This window comes from Manihot esculenta, chromosome 16 (assembly GCF_001659605.2).
Source record: "Manihot esculenta cultivar AM560-2 chromosome 16, M.esculenta_v8, whole genome shotgun sequence".
In the NCBI taxonomy this organism is placed as follows: Eukaryota; Viridiplantae; Streptophyta; class Magnoliopsida; order Malpighiales; family Euphorbiaceae; genus Manihot; species Manihot esculenta.
This window is the reverse complement of record NC_035176.2, coordinates 27,377,362-27,402,888: the sequence shown is the minus strand read 5'-3', so window position 1 is coordinate 27,402,888 and position 25,527 is coordinate 27,377,362. Positions and strand designations below refer to the sequence as shown.

General features: G+C 29.3%; 2 protein-coding genes across 2 annotated transcripts; both read right to left on the bottom strand.

Annotated features, from left to right (window-relative positions):
- Positions 1–69: 69 nt before the first annotated feature.
- On the bottom strand, positions 70–4,250 carry LOC110603512 (bark storage protein A). Its single transcript, XM_021741265.2, has 5 exons — positions 3,860–4,250; positions 3,698–3,765; positions 3,437–3,592; positions 3,017–3,268; positions 70–429 (listed from the first exon to the last, which is right to left on the bottom strand). Exons 1-5 carry the CDS (start codon positions 4,089–4,091, stop codon positions 70–72), a joined length of 1,068 nt encoding a protein of 355 aa, XP_021596957.1. The 5' UTR covers positions 4,092–4,250.
- A 4,056-nt stretch (positions 4,251–8,306) lies between these two features.
- LOC110603804 (tocopherol cyclase, chloroplastic) lies at positions 8,307–19,560 on the bottom strand. Its single transcript, XM_021741728.2, has 10 exons — positions 18,955–19,560; positions 18,594–18,838; positions 18,302–18,381; positions 17,341–17,417; positions 11,974–12,143; positions 11,201–11,298; positions 10,592–10,699; positions 10,193–10,309; positions 9,799–9,948; positions 8,307–8,939 (listed from the first exon to the last, which is right to left on the bottom strand). Exons 1-10 carry the CDS (start codon positions 19,257–19,259, stop codon positions 8,763–8,765), a joined length of 1,527 nt encoding a protein of 508 aa, XP_021597420.1. The 5' UTR covers positions 19,260–19,560; the 3' UTR covers positions 8,307–8,762.
- Between the last annotated feature and the right edge of the window lie 5,967 nt (positions 19,561–25,527).

Here is a 25,527-nt window from a genome sequence, read left to right as displayed (position 1 = left end):
AGGAAAACTTATTTTAGAGTTCAGTTTTATTATATTTATATTTTTATTAGGAAAATTCCATATTCCTCTCTAGGAAATATAGGTCTTTTTCACGGGTAAACGCTTGATGAATTCCAAAACGACTGCAACAGAATTGTTGGCAGCAAGAGAGATGAAAGTATCAGCCTCATTAGAATGGGCAGATCCACCTCCGGCTAAGTCAGAGAGAGCTCTAAAAGCTATAAAAGGTATCTTTTGCTGGAGACATATCAAAGCCACAGCTACAGTTTCCATTTCCACAGGGCTTACGTTGAATTTATCATATATGAAGCTTCGATAAGCTGCATTATCCAGGTAAATGCTTGCACTTGCTCCTCTTTCCACTGTCACCACTTTTGGGGTCTCAGATAAACACGTTGTCGAGTTCAAGCAGCCTTCTAGTTTCAAATCCTAATCAATATGAACAAACAATGAAAATGCCTGCTCAATGCTTGATCATATGATTCAATCTCTTCTTTTTTTCTTTTTCTTTTTAACGTATTGATGGTCATATTTGAGCAGTTTTTGCTTCTAGTGTCCATTCAGTCTGATCAATCTTATTAAAGCAGGTATGAATATGATACTATATAATTGATTTTGGAATATATTTATAATTATGATACTTGGACTGAATTTAAATTTTGCATATTCAGCATCCATTATTTCAACTGTCTATATAAATAGTTAATTAAATAATTAAAATTAATTATTTTAATGCATATATATATTCTTAGATTTAAAAAAATATATAAATTAAATTTCTTATATTTAATTTTAAAATAATTAATTTTTGCTGTATGCTATGTTTTGAACTCAAGACTTTTTATTAAGAAAAAAAACTTATACTATTTCATCTCACTCTTAGAATAATTTCATTCTTTTAATAGAATTAGTTTCTTTTGAATATGCTTTTAGTAGTAAAATTATAATTTTTCAAATAATATTTACAATTTAATTACTCGATTAATCAATAAATCTATAAAAATTTATATAAATTAAAGTTTTATTAGATAAAATTTCAAATCACCATAATAAAATGCAGCTAATGTTATTGTTGATTTTCTTTTGTCTATTTCTTAAGTGAAATTTCAAAAAATTCATTATTATTGTCGATTGAATTGCTTTTTATAACTAACAGTATTCTGTTAAGCTATTAAGATAATTAAGTAATAACACCTATAAATTAATATTATATTTAATAAAATAATTCACAGATTGTAATTAGTTTGTATCGATATCTTTTCTTATATTTTTATTATACACATTGATTTTAATGAATAACTACAATATTTAGTAAAAATATTGATATTAAAATTTAATTATTATAAAATTAACTCAAAATAAAATAAATATAAAAATATTTAAATCATACATCTCTATTATTTTATTGTTTTTAATAAATATATCTACATATTAAAATGGTGTAAAATTATAATATAAAATTTTTTGAGATGTGATAATTTCTTCATAGTATATTGAGTTAATATCAACTTAAATTTTTTTATAAACGTTAATATATTTAATATCAAATAATTTCACTACCTATTAATTAGTAATTGTATAGATTTTTTTTCAAAAAATATCTAAATTTATTTGGTATCTTTACTATAACAATTGTTATAAACATTAATTTTAATATTTTTATTTTTTAAAAATAAAATATTTTTTAAAAATAAAATAATACTTTTACACTATAAATATATGGATTATAATTTTTACATAATAAATTATATAATTTTATTTAATTTTTTACTTCATTACAAGATAAAATTATTTTTATCCATTACTATTAATATGTGATTTTATGCAATTTTTTGAATATATTATTGCTTGAACATTTCAATTTTTTTTAAGTAAATTTATTAGAATAATTTGAAATATTTTTTATTGACATTAATTTAAAATAAAAAAATATAACTAACAAATTATTTTACACAAAATAAAGAAAAATAATTATTTTAGAATAACATGAATTAAAAATATATTATTACATAAATATGGCATATATATGAATTTATTTTATTTTTAAATTTTAAATAAATGATATGAGTAACCTAATTTAATTTTTATAAGATATTAAAAAATATTATATGTTACCTGTTGATTCTATTATAAGAAAAAAGAAATAAAGAAAATCATTGGATTCTATTACTCGCGTATAGTAAGCTAGCTTAACGTTTTGCACTCACTATTTTTATTATAGATACATTAATTAAATTAAATTAAATTATTATTATTCACAGCGAAAAAATCTGTAAATTATATAAGTTATTTCAATATAAATTTCTAATTTAAGAAAAAATTCTTTGTATTTTATTAAATAAAATAAAATAGAATAATAAGTTTTATGGTTTTCTTTAATTAACTTAAAACTATTAGGAATCCTATTTATGTAGAATTATCAATTAATTAAGAGTTATTAATATAATAGAATATATAAGTAAAATAATAATTCTATTCTCATTGAATTATATATATAATTAAAATTTTAATTTTATATTATTACTTAATTTTTGTAAATATTAATTTAAAAGTTTTCGCACTCATCCACATTTTTATATATGTTATAAATAAATTATAAATTATTAAGAGTCCTATGAAGAATTATCAATTAATTAAAAGTTATTAATAATAAAATTTATATGTAAAATAATAATTTTAAAATTAAAATTTTAATTATATATTAAAAATATATAAAAATAATTTAATCAATTCAAAAGTCCACACTTCCATTCACACTTTTATATATATTATAAATATTATATATATCTATTCAAATCGAAAATATTTTAGAAATTAAATTGTTATTTAACTTTTTAAAGGATTCTTAAACCATTGCCAATAATTTACGACCTCACTCATTTTAACCGACAGTAATCTACGATCGCTGCTTCAGGTCCGCTTCATCTCAAATCCTATCAACTCTGTTACATTTTCGATCTAATACTGTTTTTCTCCCTCAGATCTGATAAATGTATGCAAAGTAGAAAGTTATTACCTTTAGAGTCTGAGAAATTTCAAAGTAAGCAAGATCAACAGGAACCCAAAAGACATGTTGTCTCTCCTCAGGATTTCCATCTACAGGAAAAACTTCTTCAGGCTGATACCATACATTGTTTAGCAAGTTATCGTAGGCGCTACACCCGGTGACGTTTACTGTGTAGTTTGCAAATTTAAGATACCCAATATCCCTCGTATAGTCACCATTTGCTTCCAGGGGAAGCTCCTCTTCAGGTCCATGTCCGTATCTCTGCACAACAACCATGCATGCACGTACTGTTCAAAACTCCATAGCCAGTAGTCACTCAGTGGTCACTCGACTCTCTAACACACCATATGGTAAATTCTTATATAGTCCGGATCCATATATCTGAGGTATAAAATGAGAGTGGGATCATATGGACATACATATATGTACCTGCCAGTTCCAGAGTCCGGTATGTGCCCAGTATCGGGGAATGGTGACGTCTCCGATGTTGAGAGATGGGTTTGCATTTCCAGCAATTCCATAGTGAACAACTCCTTCTATGTTGAAAAAGCTTAGTAAAAGCTGCGTAGTTATGCCTGCATTTATCTGCATGAGCATACCCATGAAAGAAGAAGGAAGTAATTTATTAAAAACCACCCAAATTTATTCTAAAATCTGCTATAAATACAAGCTTTGTTTTAAGAACAATACCAAGCTTAATCCTGTCATCACCAAGATCACCTTCTTTTCTCCAATGGTTCCAAACCGAAATCTCCTCCCTAAGCATAAAGAGAAGCGCACTAAAGAGATAGAAGAAGCAGAACCACAAGAACATGCAACAGTTTAGTTTAATTATGAAAAAATATATATTACCAGAAAAATCGATAATGAGATCAGTAGCAGTGAAGTTTGGAGATTGAAGAAGAGGGTTCATCTCAAAAAGATTTGGAATAACTAAACCTAGATAAGGGCCGTGTTCGTTAGCATTGTTGATGAGTTGTATAGTATTAGATGATACTGCTGCATTTGCTTGTTGATGAAAATCTGCACTAAGCATCATCACCCCATAAAAAAACAACAAAGCAACTCTCAGACCTCTAGCCATCTTCTTCTTCTTCTGCCTGAATACAACTCTATTCACTACCCTTAGCTACTATTAGTCTTAGAGCTTGGGACATAATTTATATTACCAGTAATTTTATCAAGATCCGATCTATTATGAATTCAGTCGAAAATAATATTTTACAACGATAATTAAAATTTAATATAATAACGACCAATTATATTATTTATCATTCACGAAAAAATATTAAAGATATAGTTATATTTCCGTTATTAAAATATATATTTTTTATAGTTTGAAAAAAAAGATTCATGATATATCTACAAGCAACAATAATGATATTTTATCAACAGAAGATTCAGTGATGTGAATTCTTCTATAAGCTATAAAGGTTGTAATTAAGTTTCCGAAAAGATAATATTGCAAAAGATTTTTCTGTCATGTAAAATGAAAAAAAGATAAGATATTATCAGAAAACTTATTTTTCATCACTCAAATGAGTTTTGAATAGAACTTCTCAATTTCGTATTATTTTCTCCATTGATGTACTTATATTTTTAATGACATCTCGTTTATTTTATAAAAAATATTTTTATATTTTTTGACGTTTGATGCATTCATAAAAATTAATTAACAAAAAATATTTTTTAATCAATGTGAAAAATTAAATTTATTTAAGAAAAATCACTTCTTTTTTTATTTTTTATATTTTAAAAATTTTATTCAAATTTCTATATATAAATTTGTTAATATATTTCTTTAAAACTTAAATTTTCCTTTCATTAAGTAAAATATTTTTCATTATTTATATTTTTTCATAAAACAATATTTCTTTCATCAAAGAAAAAAATAAATCATTTTAAGAAAAAAGAAAAATAATTTTTTTTTCATTTTAAAATTCTTATTAATACTTCATATATATATTTGCTAATTATGTGAAATAAAAAAAAGTCTTAAATAATAAATTTCTATAACAAAAAAGAGAAAATTTCTTTTAGCAGAAATGAATTTAATATATATATATATTAAATTTATTATAATATTAAATTATGTGAATGATAGATTTATAAATTATAGACAGATTATATATTATATTATATTTTTATTTTAAATGTGATATATTATAATTTTCGATAAAATAGAGTTATAATTTTATTGTTTTTTAAATATTGTTTTTTATTTTTTTTAATTAATTTTAATGTTACATTACATATTAAAATTATTATTTTAATTTTCAGTTTTATAAAGTAAAAGTAACGTTTTTTAATTTTTTTAATTTTAATCAATTTCTTATACAAATCAATTTAAAAGGAAAGAAAGTTTTTTTAAGTTTATTTTTTGAAAAATATTTAATATCATATTACATATTAAAATCATTATCTTAATTTTTGAGTTTTATTGGTGAAAGTGACCTTTTTTTTTAATTTTAATTGAATTATAATAAAACAAAAAACTTAACTAAAAGAATTTAAGTTAAAAAATATTAAGAATTTTTAATCTACATAAACTTTATTAATAACTTAAATAGTAAAAATGCAAAATGAATTAATTTTAACGGTTAATTAAATTTATTTTTTATTATAATAAATTAAAGAAAAATAACTATTTAGTCCATCATATTTAGTAAAATTTATTAATTAATTCTTTAATTTAAAAAATTTAATAAAATATCTCTGAAATATTAAATATTTTATTATTTAGTCCCTATAATATGAATAAAATTTATTAGTTGATCTCTTAATTTTATAAAAATTAATTAAATAATTGCTCATTTTAAACTTTTATCAACATTAACGAATAAATTAATTAATAAATTTTTAAATATCTCAAAAATATTTTAATATATTTTTTAAAATTAAGAGATTAATTCATTAATATAAAAAATTAAATAGTAATTCTCTCCGATATAAAAGAATAATAAATATTTTAAATAATTCTTTTATTTTTCTCTCAAATATAAATTATAGATCATAAAACTATAACTAAAAATATATTGAGTTTCATTATTTATTTTTTTTTCAGAATATTATCAAATTTTTCAATAAGAAACACAAATTTGAAATTGTTATTTAATTTTTAAAAAATTGATTATTTTTTTTTTATAGAAGTCACGTTATTAATAAATTTCATACTCTTTTAGTTATTTTTATAAAATTTTATTTTGAATCGAACTAGAAGTAGAACCGATAAATTTAAATTTATATAAACACTAAAATTAAAAATTTTAAATTTATATATATTTTAAGATTAATTTAAAAAATAAAAATTACAATCGTAATTCACTACTTTTAACAGTTCCATTATTATTTTTCCTCCCTTAATTTTCACTAAAATATTATAATAAATATTTAAAAAAATTATTATTTAAATTTTATATTATAAAAAAATTTATTTAATTGGTCTATTGATTTTAAAAAAATATAATAAAATATCTCTAATATTTTAAAAAATTTATATTTACTAAAAATAGAAAAAAAAAGGGAAAATATATACATGAACCTTCTGACTTATCCACATGATTCATCAAGTAGTGAAAGAGAATTTTTTTTTTTTTTCACTAAAGAAGGGTTTTTATTAAAATTATAATCTAGTCCAAAGGGACTCTAAACGTGGCCCTTGCTGAAAGTCTTATACAAGAAAGTCCAAGTCCAATATCAAGAAGCAGAACTCCAGAAGGCCTAAAAGAAAACTCTTCCGTGTAACCAAACCCCATCAGGTGAAACTTGATCTGGAGAAAATAGTTCGACTTTATAAGAGAATAAACAGAAGCGTCGCCGGTAAGAAAATTTTCATCTGCCAAAAGTCATCTCAGAAGCAAAAGCCAAGAGAAAAACTTTTTGTATAGGGAAGGAGCAACCTAGAAAGCATAAGACTGAAGTTCTTAAGAAGTTTCTCCATAAAGCTTAAGAAGAGAACTATAGTTCAGAACTTTTAAGGACTCGACCATAAACCATGAAGCCCAGAAAAGTGGTAAGGCAAAAGCTCGAAAAAGCAAGGTTTAACCATGGAGCGATAAATGCATGTAGTAGTAGGCAAAGCTCGTAAGAGACCAAATCAATCTATGGATGGTTGTCGTAAACGTCTCGAAAACAGACCCACCACCACGCATCTAAAGCTTGGCAAAACCTCTAAGAACAAGACTTTCGGAAGCCATGTGTGAGATATGCAACGACATGCAAACAACAAATCAAGCCTATCATAACAAGAAAAAATAAATGCATATCCAACAAAAAACTAAGAAAATATATACATCTCACCTGATGGCGAAAGGAGGAAAAATCCATTATCAAGTGGGAGAAGCAAAGCTTCTGCAGAGGAGACTGGTGAAGAAGGATGCGCTTTTAAAGAAGATAACTATCGGGAGTCAAAATTCTCTCCCCAACAGTGCAGCAACCTACACCTACACAAGCCTAGGTCCTAGGTAAAGTCTCCACACGAAACGAGAAAGAACTTGAACAAGTTAGCTATTATCTAGAGCATAAATACCCTTCAGACACCCGACACAATATTGCATTAGTCCTCCATCTAAGACAAATTTCTTGGATTTTTAGCGAAGAATCAAAATTAAGGCTTTGCTACAATTTGATATCACATTAGTAAGAATGGCTGGATTGAAAGAAATTTTCTTCTGATTAAAAGGAAAAAGTTACTTTCAAAAAGGATTATAAAGCTATGACTTGTAATTCCACCCTTTTTTTCCTCAAATATTTGATATCTTACTTTAGACTCACGTCTCTGTGTCATCAAACAAATAGCATTGTGGCATAAAGACCAAGCATCCAAGACTTGTCCTCCTGCAACTTTTTGTGGTTGGTCAAACGGGACAAGACTCATCAAGATATGTGGATAAAGTGGACCCATTCACCAAAACTCTCATTTTCAAAGGTTGAACTTTAATTTCTCTCATTAAATTTCAACAATGCCGTTTTTAAGCATCGAAGCTAAATTCTATCATTGAAAATGCAGTGGATCTCTATAAAAATCGAACTTAAATTCTCTAATTGAAAATACAATAGACCTCTTCAAAAATCGAATTTGAATTCTCCATTTAAAAGTGCAATGCACCTTAGGTCATACATGTATAATTTCTTGGTTCTCAAAAAAGGGTTGGGTTCAATAGGCACGTTCTAATTAAGAAACCTCAAGTGATTATAGAACATGAAATAGTTCAAAAACCACAGATATCAAAGCTTCTAAAATGAAAAAAAATAAAAAGTGAATATAAAAAACCACCTATCATTCAAATTTCAGTTAAAATTAAATAAAAAGAAAAAGAAAAGTATATGATTTTCATATTTCTAGTTTAACCCCAGCCCCTTTGTTCCTGTTGTATACATATATTCTCTTGAATGAAGAAGAAAAGAAAATTAGTTGGTACAGATACCTGAAAACTTTAATTTACACCTAATTTGAACACTTGCATCCTCAGTATTTGACCTTTTACCTAAACTAATGCAAACAGTGAATTTTCAATAGCAGTGCAATGATTCATACCGACTTCTAATGAAATATGCTGGGATGTGTCAAATATCTATGGAGCCATCGAAGCGATGAACAGATATGGACAAGAGCGATCAAGTACATGTTTGTTGAAATATTCACCAAGATTCAGGCAGCTGGAATATCATCGAACCATGTCATACCACACCGGTCAGATCTCATTTTTCCAGTTGCAAAGATCCATTTTCTGCAATGAAAGCCCTGACCAACCGCCTATAAGCCAGGGGGTTTGAATGGTGGAAGAAAATTGAAGAACCCATCCAAATCAATGGGAACTCTAAGAGCACTGCTTAGAAGCTCTGGTGTAGTTGCCTTCCCTTTCCAGGTGTTAAACCATGGTCCTCCTCCAACTTCTACTGCTGCCATGTCACTTGCAACATCCAAAATTATCTGCAGATGACAAAGTGGAAACATGAAAGTATAAGAACATGCAAAATTTTATACGAAGAAAAATGTAGCTAGAAAGGTTGTTTTTTATCTCAGATGATAATAATATTAATCAGAGCTCTGCAAATCTAAAAATATCCATCCCATCACAACTGGGACTTGTAAATGTGGCTAGAATGCACTGAAATTATATAAGCACAATTAACAATGTAAACACAGCAAGGATTCTAACAACCTTTTGAGAAGAAACAAAATTTTATGTCTCTATCAAATGGATTTAGTACGTGTGATAAAATTATAAAACCAAATTAAAGTATTCTAAAACACGATGAAAAAAGAGATATCCCCATATTGATTGGCTTTTCTTCCATAATATTTAGACTAAACTTCATAAAATTGAATGAATACAAGATGCATGAAGGATGAAAAGTAAACAGAACTAACGCATTCGTATAAGGTATAACGCTTCTGTCAACTGTTTCAAAAATCAGCATGTTTATAGAATGTAGTGTGCCCATGATGGTTATGGGTTAATGGACTACCTTATGTCCGAGTACCATGGAGATTATTGAATACGACTCACGTTAAGTCAAGTTCATAGCGCACAATTCATGGACTTATAGGATTATGATGTGCAGGAGAGACTATACACCCAATAATAAGACAACATTGCAAATTCTCGCACAACCAACAATCTTGAAACTTCGGATGTTTTACTTTCCTAAGACCCAGTCCAATTGATCCACTTCCCACAGGTCAAAGACTACTGAGATTAGAAGTATAGTGTTAATAAAAACCACTTAATTCTATGCAAAGAGTGGATAATGATCTGGAAGTGTGAGCATGCACAACAAAAATGCACCTTGCCCTTAGAGCCATCATATCTTCGTTCCCATATTTGCAATTTCAGATCACCATAACAAGTATCTTTACAAGCTGGAGCAAGGCCAGCCTCTGTTGTTGGAGCACGCAATGTTGTTCCTGGATCATTTGTTGTTGCCTCCAATTCAACCTGCTCAGAAACAAAAATTAGAACTCGAATTAATAACTTTAATCTCCAAACATATCCATTAGACATTTGACACAAGACTCGAGTAGCTCTGCTAAAATTGGGTGGACCAGCAAGTGCTTTCCGCTTTTAGATTTGGCCTCAGAACAACAATACTATAAGTTCAGGGCTTTGTAATGTAAGCCTCTTACTACTGGCGTGAGGAAAGCAGAAATTTGAAGAGATATTTGAAGAGATTAATTGTTACCAAATGCATCCCATTGTCTGCAGTTATGAACCAGTGACCCCATGGACTAATTTCCCAAGTCACAACACCTTTCCATGGTGCAAATTCATAGAAAATTCCATCATAATGCACTCCAATCTGCGCCAGTAGAAATTGTAATGTGTCAGTTACCACAAAAGGGTAACTCCGACCCGTCAGAGAAAAAATTTTAGGCTTTCAATTAGTCAAACGATATCAAGGCATATTCAGGATAAGGTTTTAACACTGGTTTGCAAAATCCAGAGGTATAATAATTGCATAGCATGATATATATAGGTATCCTTTTTCTACAGGTGGATAAAAGTTTGTTACTAGAAACAAATTTACTAAAATAAAGGGAAGTGGTGAACCAATCAAGCATAAATTGCCATAGAAAAGTACCAAGGCAGCATTCTCAAAAGTCTCAGTTAGTCCAGGCAATTGCCTCAGACCACCACCTGCAGTCAAAGCAACTTCTCCCTTTGCACTTTCAAAGGCATTACACTGAACCTGCAGTCAAACACCAACCACTGAATATGCAGGCAATTAACTCTTTTCATCTGCTCAAGGTAAAAAAAAAAAAAGGCTAGGTGTATTTAGACAATTACAACTCTCAAACCATTTAGCAGCACATTATTTTAACGATTTATCAGAACAGCTTTCTCCTTCAAACAGAAAAAGTTTTGCTAACACATTGATAAGGTTAATAAGAAAATCAGGATTAATAACCATTTGTGAAGTTGATGTATCTTCTTCAACTGTTCTCTAACTGGACTAAGAGATGATAGCAGTGAAAAGGTATCACAACCACACTCCATAAAGGCATTAAGTACAGGATGTTTTGTTTTGAAAAAATAAATTAAATCATTCACTATATGATGCAAAAAGCATTGTGAAACTGTAAATTATCCATTCACTCGGACTGCAATGAGCAAGAGGTATGTGCAGAAAAGATGCCACAAATTAATAAGCTGCCCATTTGCCAACATGTCAAGAAAGGACGACATTTACCCAAAACCATTTCCTTGGGAAGCCGCCACCCCAGTTCTTTTCTGAGTAAGAAGGTGCGTCTTTGAACTCAAATCTTTCGCCATCCCACTCTATCCAGCCTGCATTCCAATAAACTCCCAAAGGATTATTCCATGCATGCAGCTGCAATACACCCTATCACACTGACGATAAAAACAAAACTAGAACACAGTTATCTCTTAGAATCTATGAAGACTTTCATCTCACTAGCTTCTCCGATCATGGACTCCAAAGCAGCAGCATAATGCAGAACATCCAAATTTATTATGCTACCAAATAAGTTTTCTATAAGATTGTTACAAGAGGACTACTGGTAGTTAAAACTTAGATGTATTTAGGAATGTTAGAGCATAATAAAGCTGTAATAGAAGTTCAGCAGCGGATATTAATTTTGTCAGGAACAGTTGATGAAGTTACATAAGTTGTATACATGCAGCTATGAGGACTGGTGCTGAGGCATCTGAGAAAATAATAATGTTCCAAGAATATTTTTTCTTTCTATTTCTTTCCATTTCAGTCCTAATTTTCCTCCATCTTCTTATTTCTTTTCCCTTCTTCTTCTATATCTGAAACAAAGCAGTTAGGAAATAGGGGTCCAAAAGCCTAAGATAGATGCACTGTTTTAGTGGTTCAAGTTAAGGAGGCCCATTACAGATGATGTGATCACAAGTGCTGGAATTTTACTCTGTTCCTTTATAACAATTTTTTCATATAATTAAATGCTGTTAAGTGAGAAGAAAGAGATTAGCTAGTGCCTGTTGAAAGTCCTGCTGCCATGCAAATTTGCCAATGGGGTTCAAATACAGGAAAAGCAGCAAGCCACCCTGCAGTGGACTGTTGTTTGGATCCCACATTACCCCATCCATATACAGGACGGGTACTATACTCCCAGCGTGCAGTTTTCACAGTTTGCACATAATCTGACCTGCAATTAGAAGCTAGCCATGTCAAGCTACCAATTTATCAAGTTAGCTTGAAACAACTGAAGGTATTAAAAAAAAGCATGTTCAGTTATTCAACTCTCAAACACAGATAAATCTAATGCTTTTTGTCCAAATCATCACCATTATAAACAAAAACTACAAAGCATTTTAAGGTTTAAATATTTAATCCATTATCTTTAACAAAGAACTAGAAAATGGGGTCGAATTTCTTGAATTTGTGGGGCCTATTGCCTATATTGCAGAGAAGATATTGCACAATAGAAGCTCTAGGCAAATTGGGGGAGGGGGCTTTCTTCAGGGGAAAAAGCAAATCCCCCAGTGAAGAATGTCCAGGTTTTGGGTCCTGCCTATCAGTAAATAGGTTGGGGATTCTCCCCTGCAGTACAGTTTTACATCCTAGGGCTATGCTCATTATGGGGGATATTCTGTAATTGCAAGTTTTTTCTAATCCCACTTGTAAAAGGAGAAATCTAGTTTCTTTATAACTAGGCATTTGTAATAGTCTCTGTTATACCATCTACATTCCCGTGTCAGAATCCTAAAATTCCAACACAATCTCCGTTGAAATTCAAAATCTTGGGACCAGGAATTTTAAGCAAAGGTAAAATAATCTCTTCATAAATAATTTTTTAAAAGTGGAATGTTAAAGAATTTAATATTCGACTGCGGAATGTGTCATTTTCGGCCGCCAAAGGTAGTCTGGCAAACCCACCTATAAAAGGAGGTCTAGCTTGAAAGAGAGAGAAAATTCTCTAAGGCCAGAGGTGAGGTCTATCACTTCTTTCACTCCCTTTAAATTTTTCTCACTCAAACTTGCCCATTTCTTAAGTAATTTAACTCTTGATTCGAGGATTTCAAGGCTTTTATTCAAATTGTTCTTGGGTTGGAAACATACCCCTTTACACCACCTAACTTCAAGAGGTAAGCTCCTAATAATCTCATGTTTTTCTTCTGTGTCTCTATCGAAGGAATAGTGGCGTTGCATGTCTTTTTGTGGCATGGAATTTGAGTTAGAGAGTGGAGAGAAGCTCATTAAAATGTCACTCCTCTGTTCCTAGCCTTGCTTTGAAGAATTGCATGTGGGGTAACTTAAACAGACAGTACACACAATTTAGGATTTGTAAACAGTAAGGTACATCGACTTCATTTTGTAACATAAAACCACCTTCTATATAAGTAATATAAAAACACCATTTCATCTATAATAATAAGTTTCTAGATTACTTTGTTGAAACACTTATTAAATTATTTATATACATATATATATATTTTTTCTCTCATGTATGATATTTAATTAATTTTTAAATTTTTTTTTCAAAATAATCAAATAATTTGTTTATTTTTTATTTAAAATATTACAAAATTAATTAAATATTAGAGATGGGAGATAAAATATATATATTTTTTAATTTAGTAAGAGTCACATTAGTAAAGTAACCTAGAAACATGCTATTGCAGGTGAAATGAGATTTTATATTACTCGAATAGAAGTTGAAGTGGCTATATGTTACAAAATGAAATTTATTTACCTTGTTATAGCAATTATCCATTGCATGTGTATGAAATCTTGTGTGTGGTTGAACGCATGTTGTTTTTAATTAGATTTGGAGTTATTTTGAGTCAATTCTTCTATTGGTGAAAGTTTTGGCATGTTTTGGGACTGTTTGGATGTACGTGGAGAGCATAGAGGATGTCTTGTTTAATGCAAAATTGGGTTTTGCATGAAGCCAAAATCCAAATTCAGCTGCTGAACCTGCACTTTGAGGCAGTCATTTTTTACGGCCACAAGTGCCTCTAAATGCTAAGTTCTGGCTCTATACTGGGACTTTAGGCCGCCGAAGGTCCTCTTGCCAGCTTTTTCAATATTTTTTTTACTATTTTTCTTGTATGTTTTTAGGGATATGTTTTTAGGTGTTTATTGAGGTAGTCCTAAAATTATAAAAGTAATACTTTGGTCCCTTGTTTAGATCTATCTGCGTAGAAACAGACTTGGGAAGTCGGGGAGGACAACAGTAAAATTACTGCAAGTCAAGCAAGAGTATTGTGTTTAAGAACTAAATTTGTTTAATTGAAGTTAAAAACAAATTGAATCAAACATGTTCATGCATCATAAATGTCATGACAATAATAGAATTTTTGTATTACATTCCCAAATTTATTGTTGATGAGTGGTAGGTCTTAGATGACCCACTAGCCCCTATATATATATATATATATGTATATGTGTGTGTGTGTGTGTGTGTGTGTGATATGACAGATATTAAATTTGGACCAACCTAACTAGCTCAAGGGAGAAGTGTCTAAGACCTTATGCACATTATTCTTATTCCAAACCAATGTGGGATTCAACGTACTCCTCACGTCCAGAACTTCAGAAGTTCACTAGAGCCTGAAATATTTAAAGAGATCTAAAATTGGTGAGAAGATCTAATACCATGTTAAATTTGGATCAGGCCTAACTCACTAAAAAACTAGCTCAAGGGAAAGTATCTAAAGCTTTATAAGAGGCACATTATCCCTAAGCCGACGATTCAACAGCAGATATGAAAGTCCAAGTCCACACCCATTTTATACCCCTGACACTATGGAATTTATGTTATATATTTAAAGGAAGTCCTAAGAAGCTCATTGGATGATGGAGGGGCTATTGATGACAATCCTACCTTGTTGTGTATTGTCTATGTTATATTTGCATATATAAGGCATATGGCTTAATTTACATAAAAGCATTTCATATTATACTCATTAAGCTATTCAAATAACTTACCCCTTTCCCCTAACCCCCTAGTGCAGTTACAAGAGTTTAGAGCAATGGACTATAGGGATTAGGAGAATTTTTTAGCTTTCACTCTTTTGCGCTTTTAATAGAACTATGTGCTAGTGTAGTGGACATGTATTTAAATGGCGATTATAGTGAATTGTGATTTGCCCATGTTGAAGTTTTACCACATTTATCTTCTGATCCCGGTATGTACTTAAATATATCAAATTAATATATGCATTTAAAACTATGAGGCATGTATAGATGTGTTTTATGGATCATTTAACAAGGACTCCTAGTATATGATTATGTTTTGAAGTTTTATACATGCTTAGTTTGATTTATGATGACATTTTCATGCATATTATTAAGATCATATTGAGATTTTATCAAGCACACAAAAAGCATGTTCAACTTGCTACGAGTTCCAGCGTCCTTAAGTCAATCTAAGCTCTAGCGTCGGTAATAGTTCCAAAATGGGATCATTATAGTCTCCTTCGTAGTAAAATGAGTAGGTGGGGCTTGACCAAAAGATGGTGAGTTGAAACTAGTTAGCCAAAAGTGATGGGTTTTAGCCGGTCGCAGCTCAAAAATGCATCTAGCTAGTTTTTAATTTTAAAAAATTTGTCAGTGTTGAAGTCGCATCCAACCTGACTTATGATAAAGAAAAGTAAATTGAGTCATATCCAGCCCTAAAGGCTGTAACATGTCCAGTGCTACATTTAAGTTATTTTTTTAAAACAATTTAAATTTATATATTATATTTTTAAAATTAATAATTAATATATTAAAAATTTTATAAATTTATTAATAATTTTTTTCACACGAATTAAATTTTATTAATGATTTAGTAAATTAATTTTTTTATTAGTTATTTACTAATATATTAAATTTATTAATAATTTATTATTTTAAATATTTATTAAGTTATAAAATAAAAATATTAAGTAAATAAATTTAACTTGTCCAGTTATAAATTCAATCATGAACTCCTAGAGTGGTTTTTTATGAACAATTCAATAAAAAATTTAATGTTACTGTTTTGTCTTCTCTAGTTAAAAAAGTTGTACGTGTATTACTTTTTACAAATTGGTGCAACACAGACACAAGAAATATATTCAAATAACTCTCCACAATCTATTAGATTTTATTAAAATTTATGGTTACAATTTATAGTTTTTGTAAATTCAGCAATAACTTTACCGCATTCTTAATAAAATATAATAATAATTAGTACATGTGTAATTATAAAATCTATTTACAATTAATACAGGCATGATACATATCTAGAGTTAAAAGCATATTAACCTACTGGTAAACAAAGTTACTATTGTACTGCTATCATTGTAGCATATACACACATATAATTAATATTTTAAAATTTACTATATAATTTTTAATAAACTAAATTATTTTTATTAATTTATAAAATGAAAATATAATAAATATTTTACGTTTAATAATTAAGAAAAAATAATTTTAATATTTTAAATTGTAACAAAATGTAAAAAATTATAACCATAAATTCTAATAAAACCTAATGAATAATAGAAAGTTATCTGAATATCTCATTTTTGTGTATGTACTACATTAATTTGTAAAAGAATCATCCACTTGTACAACCCTTTAACTAGAGATAATGGCACAATTTTTTACTGAAATTTTTGTAAACAGTTGCTTCAAGAGTTCATGACTGAATTTGTAATTAGATAAACTGATTTTATCTATTTAATACTTTTATTTTATACCTCGTTAAAAAATTTAATTTAATAAAATTTCAAATAATATGTTTTATAAAATATAATGAAATAAAATGAAAATTTGAGGAAAAAGATGGAATTGATTAATAAATATAAAAAAATTAAAAAATTGCTTTAACATTGCACAAGCAACGCTGGAAATGTCCTATCAAATTGGGCCCTGATTTTTATTTTTTATTTTTGTTTAGTCTGAAGTCGCGGTTTTAAGTTGTGTTTGGCTAAAAACCACCAACTTCTGGTAAATACGTTTTAATTCACCACCTTTGATAAATAAGTTTTAGTTCACCACTTTTGGTATGTAAGCTTTTGAAAGACCACCTTTTGGTCAAAAGCCCCTTGAAGTAACCCATTGTTGCCATGACTCTCCATTCCATAATACTTGAATACCCCATTAATGAACATAACAGGTGCCTACGAAACAAAAAGGCCAGCCAACTCCAAGGAAGCATATTATTGTATCCTACAACAAATGATCGTCATATGATGGATAGTAAATTCTGATTTTAACAGGTGCCCATGAAACAAAAAGTGCCAGCCAACTCCAAGAAAGCATCTTATTCAATCCTACAACAAATGATATCATATGCTGCGGGATTGTAAATTCTGCTATTCAAAATCAGAACTATGGCTACAAGTACTAATATAAGTGTGAAGTACCTGCCATCATCGCGAATAAAACCCTGATGCCAGAATGGGGTGACTTGAAAACCTTCTGAAACTGTCCTATTGAACTCCTACACAGAGGATCACATAACAGTAAACCACAGATTGTGACTTGGATTCATTTCACATGATTGGAAAATATGTATGGAATTATTTTATTTCATTTGACGGACTGAAAGTTGTGCTGTTATCACATTAAAAGGACTTAGCATATTCTTGATATTTTAGGACATAGGTGTTCAAATGTTTTTCATCCAAAATCCTAGGGATCTTTTAGTGTTATCCCAAAATATTAAGGAAATGACAATCAACAATATTTTCCCCTGTTTTGAGATAGTATTCATAAAAGAAATAAATAGTAACAGCAAGGAACTCCATGGATAGATTAATGCAATTAGCTAACGAACTTAGAAACTAAACATGATGTTACAACATATATATTTCGACTTAACTCCTAGGACGAACTTTGACATCATATACTCTATAACTCACACATTGCTGGGTACATTGGATAGTAAAATAAGACATTGTCTGCATGATGTGCAGATGTTCCCAGTTCCATGTACCAAAACTCTCTAGCCTTGTAGATCTGACAACATGAAGGAAAAAGAAAATTCATTTTCAATAGATAAGACACTAATTTCTCCTGTATATGGTCATGATACCCGATTAACTGCTGATTAACAAGGATTGCTCACACAAATACAATTTGAATATCTAATAGGCAAATCAATCAGATCAAAACAAAAACCATAAAGTTGGAGCCTGTTACATAAACATTGAGACAGATAAAAGGTCAACAACCCCAAAGCAAGTCTTTAGTAAATACCCATGACAATAAAGAAGAAACCATTTCTTATGTAGTAAAACCTTATAAAATGGAGGAGTTTGGCTAAAAGAAAATGAATTTCAACATTTTCACTGAAACAGTAAAATACAAGAAATGAAAATCAACCTGAGGAGGAACCTCCTTAGATGGAGGCTGCATGCCTTTCTCAGCCACAAAAGTGTTTCCCAACATCAGCTCATGTCTACCTATGCATTAAGAAATTATTAATTAGACTCTGAACAGAGAACTCCATCCATTTTAAGCAACAGACCACGAAGTAGAATCAAGATTCGCACAAAACACAGAATAGTAAGTATGTGGAGGTCCATAAAATGATCACATAGCCTTCACTGTAGCTAGAAGTTGATATTGGTAGTAAAACAAAATGGAAACAACAGCTTGAAACATTGAAACTTACTTCCCCAGAAGTTCTGGGATTCTTCTGAATATTGACATATATACTTGTCATAAGCCCCGAGAATTTGAGCCCCAACTCCAGTTGATCTGGGTCCATGCTGTGCCACTTCCAAGGGCGACAATTTCTTCCGAAATGCTGGATTCTCCACGGAATACATGAAACAGAAGCTCTCTTTTCGCTCAGGAATCGAGACTTTAAAGTACCAACCCTCAAAAAACTGCCGCGTGGTTCCATCAAAATGGTACCTGATTCAACCAAAGAGCCCAATAGTACAACTCACTAGAATGCAGAGGAACCTAATTCAACCCCCCCCCCCCCCAAACCACCACCAAAAAAGAAAGAAAGAAAGGTTAAACATTACCCACTATGAGGAGTTCGAAGCTCACGGTTGGGAGGCGTGGGGACATAAAGGGGACTCGCAGAGGCCACACTCTCAGTTCTGCCTCCTTCAACAGCCTCAGTTTCCTGGTTAGTCACCGAATTAGAAACCAAGAGCCGGGAGGCCAATGATCGAAACCCTACCTTCTGAGACCGCCAACGAGTTAAGGAGCTTTGATTCGGAGAATGGAAGGGTTTAACGGTGGAAAAAGGGCTAGAAGCAGGAAACCCCAAATTGGGAGAGAAGTGGCGAAGATCGGAGAGTGAGCGTTGGAAGTTTGCTTCCATTGTTGAATTACAGAGAATTACTAATAGAAACTGAGGTTAAATTCCGCAAAACTGGAAATTAAAAATGACGAAAAATGATCTACAAATGGAAAATGATTTTTGTAGTTCACAAAAGAACACGTTATTCAAATTTAAAAGGACAAAATAATTTTTAGAGAGAGAAATGGAGATCATATGGTTTAAAGCCGGGCCGCGCCACGTGACCTGCCGTTTCGATACCCATTGAAAATTTGAAACGATAGGTGGCGTGGCGCCAAACCTAGAGTCAAAGCTGAGTTTAACTTCTAGCAAACTAACTTGCAAAAGTAGAAAACTACCCTCTCTAGATAAGAATTTCATACTTCTTTTTGTTTTTAGAGAGGTTATTCCCTTTCTTTGCCGACCCTTGGCTCCTTTCTGCCTTATCCGAGCATAGAGAAGCCCTGTAATTGCTATTTAGTAAGTGGATTTTCTCCTCCTCAATTCTGAATGGTTTTCTTTTTCTTTTGGTTTATTCTTTCTTTTGTTATCGTAGCAAGCAAAGCTAATAGAGACTTTGGAGGATTTTTTTAGATATATCTTGTCAGTTTGTTGTTTTGTTTGTTGTTAGTGTTTTTATGGTTGGTGTGCAAGTTTAAAATTCTAGATTTAGTTTAGATTTTAAAACATTTTGTGATAGTTTAAAATTTTATAATTTTTAAAAATTTTGTTTAAGATGTAATATTTAAATTTAATATTAATTGACTGTTATAATTTTATTATATTATCTTAAAATTTTTATAACTGTAACGGCTATTTTTTCTATTATCTCTACTTTAATAAAAAAATATAATTTTATTTTTCTACTTTATTTATTCTTTTCTGTTGAGTTATAAATTAGTGATAAATTCTTATTGTTCTGATTCTAAAAATTAAATTCCAAAAAAATATATTTAATCCTAGTTGAATTACAAAATAAATCCTTAAAAACAGTGTCTAACACAATTCAGATTTTATTATTTTATTCTATTTTTTCAACAATCTTAAGGATTTATAACTTTACACAAATGGAACCAAATGTTGTTACTGACTCTGCTTCTGCACTGTCTGCTTCCAATGACATCGTCACTGCCTCTGCTTCTGTTGTGCTTCCTACCGCTGTAAATGGTGGCCTCTTCTGTCTGCTGTTTCATATGCCAAACTTTTTTCTGACATCTCGAAAATTGAAAATACAAACAGGAGGGAATTTAAAACTGAAAAAAGTAAAGAGTTGGCTACAAGAGCAAATCTTGTGTAAGGAAAAATACACAAATGAAATAACTTATACGAAAATAAGAAACCTGATTACAAACCTAAGTTTAATAATCCCACCTTTAAAAAGAAAGGGACATTATTTTGTATGTGGTAAGTCAGGTCATCATGTATCTCAGTGCAGGAAGAGATTGATAAATGACAATCCTCCTAAACTAAAAGTGAATTTAGTCGAAGGAGATGACATTATTGCTGCGGTCATTTCTCAAACTTTTCTTGTAGCTAATGTGCAAGAATGGGTAGTAGACTCTGGTGCTACTAGGTATATCTATACAAACAGAAATGTGTTTACCTCCTACACTACAGTGGAGGGAGAGGAATGAGAAGAATATGTGTATTTAGGTGATTCTAGGACTGCAAGTGTCTTTGGTACAGGAAAGTTCTTCTCAAACTCACATCTGGCAAGACCTTAACACTTAATGAAGTATTTCATGTACCTAATATAAGAGCTAATTTAATTTCTCTAACTATATTGGTAAATACTGGGATTAAGGTGTCCTTTGAGTCAGACAAAATTGTACTGACTAAAAATGACATTTTTATTAGAAAAGATTATTGTAATCAGTGACTTTTTGTTTTCAATATTTATGCAATAACAAATGAAAATGTATCTTCTTCTGCCTACTTACTTGATTCTTTTGATTTATGGCATGTTAGATTAGGATATGTTAGTGCTTCTTATATTAAAAAAATGGAGATTTATAATTTAGTTCCTGGGTATTGCCATTATTAATAAGTCGATCCATGCATTTTCAGAAACCTATTAAAACATCCTTATATTTTCTCTCCGTTAACAAAATAGTCATTTTGTTCTCTTTTCCGTTAAAAGTAGATAAATGATAAGAGAGAAAATTTTTAAAATCCAATTTTGCCCTCAAATAAAACTATTTATTTAGTCCTTAGATATTGATATTATTAACAAGTCAGTCCCTACATTTTTAGAAATCTATTAAAACGTCCTTATATTTTCTTATATCTATTAAAACGTCATTGTCGTTTCTTTCCATCAACGAAATAGTCCCTCCTTCTCCTCCTCCTCAAAAAAAGGAAAAAAAAAAAGAAGAAAAAGATAATGATGATGAAGGAGAAGAAGAAGAAAAAGAAGAAACAAGAAGAAGAAAGAGAAGAAGAAGAAGATGATGATGAAGAAGAAGAAGAAGATGAGGAAGAAAAAGAAAAAAAATTGTCTCCTCCTCCTCCTCCTTAAAGAAGAAGGATAAAAAGAAAAATCAAAAAAGAATCAAAGAAGAATAAGAAGAAAAAGAAGAGGAAGAAGAATCGATGAAGAAGAAGGAGGAGGAGGAGGAGGAAAAGGAGGGGGTAATTTGGTCTTTTGCTATATTTTTAATGGTAGAAATAGACGGAAGGACTATTTTGTTGACGGACTGAAAAGATAAGGACGTTTTAATAGGTTTCTGAAAATGTAGAAACCGACTTGTTAATAATGGTAATGCCTAGGGACTAAATTGTAAATCTCCCTTAAAAATGCAATATTTTGGTATAATATCTGACACTGGTAATACATGTTTAAATAAATGTGAGATTTGTGCATAATCTAAGTCAACTAAAAAATAATGTACAACTACATATAGAGAATTTGAATTGTTTAGTTTAATACGTACAGACTTAGGGGATTTAAAACAAACTATGACTAGAGGTGATAAAAAATATTATGTAACTTTTATTGATGACTATTCTAGATATACTAAAGTATATTTGCTTAGAAATAAAGATGAAGCATTTGATATGTTTCAATTATATAAAGCTGAAGTAGAAAATCAATTAAATAGGAAAATAAAAATGATTATACCAGATAGAGACGGAGAATATATATTATTTAATGACTTTTGTGAAAAATAATGAATCATTCATAAATTTACTCCACTTTATTCATCTAAATCCAATGGAGTAGCGGAAAGAAAAAATAGAACATTAAAAAAGATGATGAATGTTTTATTAATAAGTTTATCCTCACCTAATAACATTTTGGTGAAAACTTTATTATCGGCTTGTCATCTATAAAATATGATACCCTATAAGAAAACTGATAAAACATCCTATAAACTTTGCAAATGTTATATACCTAACTTAAAATATTTAAAAGTGTAGAGTTGTCTTGCTAAAATAATTCTTTCTGATTCTAAGAAATAAAAAATAGATTTAAAAACTTCTGATTGCATGTTATTGGTTATGTTGAACATAGTGCTGCATATAGATTTCTTGTTTTGAAAAATGATGTGTTTGATTGTAACACTATAATTGAGACAAAAAATATCGATTTTTTTGAACATATTTTCTTTAAAAGTTGAAAAAATTTCTCATGCACCTGATGAAAATATTTATGAAAATGGTTTTGAAAATAATGATGAAAATCTAAGAAGAAGTAAAAGACAAAAAAAAAGAGACGTTTTTTAGAAATGACTTTTATACTTATCTTGTTGAAAATGAACATTTAAGTTTTTCTGAAACTATTAAATCTTCCGAAACTCATTTTTGGAAAGAAGCAATTAAAGCTGAAATTGATTCTATTACTCAAAATGGTACCTGGACTTTAGTAGACTTGCCTCCAGGAGCTAAACTTATTGGTTGTAAATGATTTTCAAAAGAAAATATAATCCAGATGGGTCAATTGAAAAATATAAAGTAAGACTAGTAGTAAAAGATTTTTCTCAAAACTAAAATATAGATTATTTTGACATATTTGCTCCTGTAGCTATAATTTCTTCTATTAGAGTATTAATTGCTTTAGTTTCTATACATAAACTTGTTATTCATCAAATGAATGTTAAAATAGCTTTTTTAAATGGATGACTTAGAAGAAGAAATTTATATGGTACAACTTGATGGTTGTATTGTTTCTTGTAACATCCCAAAATAAAATAAATAATAAATAAATAAATAAAAAGAAAAAAAAAGAGAAAAAAAGAGAGAAAGAAAAAAAATAAATTTAATTTAATTTAAGGACAAGTGGCAATTTACTAGCCACTTAACTAAATAAAAAAAAAAAGAAAAGAAGAAAGAAGAAAAGACTAGAAGAGAAGAGGAAGTTATCTTCTTCAATTTTTTTCTTCCTCTGCCGTGAACTACCAAGAAAAATTCTCATTCTCCATTTCTTCATTTTTTTTCTACACCAAAATTTCTTCAAATTTCCACTTCTAATCAATTACTCATCTTCTCCCAACACATTTTCAAAGTAGAATTTAAAGAAAAGAAGAGAAATCAAAGAGAAAATTCAAGGTTGAGGGAGAGTGAATAGTAACCAAGGGTTTGGAAATTTAAAGGGATATTAGAGATTTTGATGTAGGAATGCTTCTTATCATTTTATGTGAATATTTATGAAGAATATTGTATTAATATGATTTATTTGTTTATTTTTTTCATGAAAAAGAAGTGGAAGGGAAGAGTGGAAACTCTAAAGGGAAAGGAAAGAAGATTAGAAAACTTTAAGCTTGTAGAAGATTTAGAAAGGTTTAAGGTTTGTGCTCAATTTTATTTGAATAAATTCAATAATTTTTTTAATTAGGTTTTATTTGAAAATTTTACTATCTTAGTGGAACTAGATCAAGTAAATAATATCTTAGTTATATAGCACGATTAAAGTTTGAAGAAATGATAAATTTAATAAATAAAAAATTTTGAAATTAATATGTAATTTGAGCAAAACTCAAGTTATGGACCAAGTGAAATGTCTCTACTTTCTTTAATAGAGATGTAATTTGGCTAAGATATAGTAATAAAAAAAATTAATTATTAGTCTAAATAAGGAATACTATATTAAACGTTGTAAATTAATTAAATTAGAGTTGAAAGAAAGTTGTTGGATAGAAATAAAAATTAAAAGAAAAAGAAAAATGAGATATGGTATATCGTGATAAATAGAAAAAAAAATTAGATTAGAAAAATAATAATAATAATAATAATAGTTAATTAATTAAGGATTAAATTATGAATTTGTAATTTATGTAGTTGAATTAAATTAATAGATTTACATGATATGACAATGTTTAAAGGCAAAGTTGTAATATGATAAAGTATTATAGTTTGAATAATTGAAAATTACACTGTATTGAAAGTTTTTGTCCCCATGTTTAAATGTATAAATTATTTAAAGTCTGGCGCTAGTAAGTTTGGTGGGAATTGTGAGTTAGTTTAAGAGTGTAGCATGTCATATACAGATCTTGCAGTACTGCACTACAGTTACACTGATTTTTGAGATATAATGAGGTACTCTACAGTTATAGACTCGGCTTTTGAGCCACATAGTTATTTGGCACTTTGTACCCTACAGATACAGTTTTCTTATCTGACTTAACCGTCCCATTTAAATTTATAGGGGTCAAAAGAAAAATAATAAATAAATAAATGTATTAAGAGTAAACAAAATTTTCTACATGGAAAAAAAAGAAAAGACTATGAAATTAAAATATTTATATATATATGTGAAATAATAATCTGATTTAGAATTATTTCAAATTATTTGCTATATAGTTTATTGTTATTTGTTTGATTTATTGTTAATAAATGAATTTTTATTTAAATATTTTATTTAAAAAAAAAGAGAGAGTTGAGCACTACTAAGCAATTTGCTTAGCGCGTAAGAATTTATTTTTCCTCGCGCAGGTTGTAGATCCAAGAAATAGTAAATCAAGATCTGCATCAATCCAGTCAGAGTTACATAATTACTATCTTAGGATATATTTTGTAAATTTTATATAAAGTTAATTTTAGAAATATGGTATGTACATAAAGTTTTAGAGATAAAGTTGTATATGGTTTGAATTAGATATATTTGAATATTTTAATTTTGGTGTAAATATGGGTTACTAGTATAAGTTTTTGTGTTGAGATTAATAAGATAGTTAAGAACTGTTTGATCCGAGTGAAAATTGTGTTGATGTTAAAAGAAGTTTGGGGGTTAAGGTTGAAGTTTATAGAAGTGTAATATTACTATTTACAGGAGTAATTAAGCCCATATTTCAGGGAAAACTCTGCTAGATTT

Excerpts from the sequence above, each read along its gene's own strand:
- LOC110603804 (XM_021741728.2), bottom strand. The coding sequence starts at position 19,259 with ATGGAAGCAAACTTCCAACGCTCACTCTCCGATCTTCGCCACTTCTCT. Across the intron at positions 17,418-18,301 it reads CTAAGGAGGTTCCTCCTCAG|GAGTTCAATAGGACAGTTTC; the intron begins GTTGATTTTCAT and ends TCCTCTGTGTAG. Across the intron at positions 12,144-17,340 it reads TTTATTCGCGATGATGGCAG|GTCAGATTATGTGCAAACTG; the intron begins GTACTTCACACT and ends TTCTAATTGCAG.
- LOC110603512 (XM_021741265.2), bottom strand. The coding sequence starts at position 4,091 with ATGGCTAGAGGTCTGAGAGTTGCTTTGTTGTTTTTTTATGGGGTGATG. Across the intron at positions 3,593-3,697 it reads TGATGACAGGATTAAGCTTG|ATAAATGCAGGCATAACTAC; the intron begins GTATTGTTCTTA and ends ATGCTCATGCAG. Across the intron at positions 3,269-3,436 it reads CCGGACTCTGGAACTGGCAG|AGATACGGACATGGACCTGA; the intron begins GTACATATATGT and ends GTTGTTGTGCAG.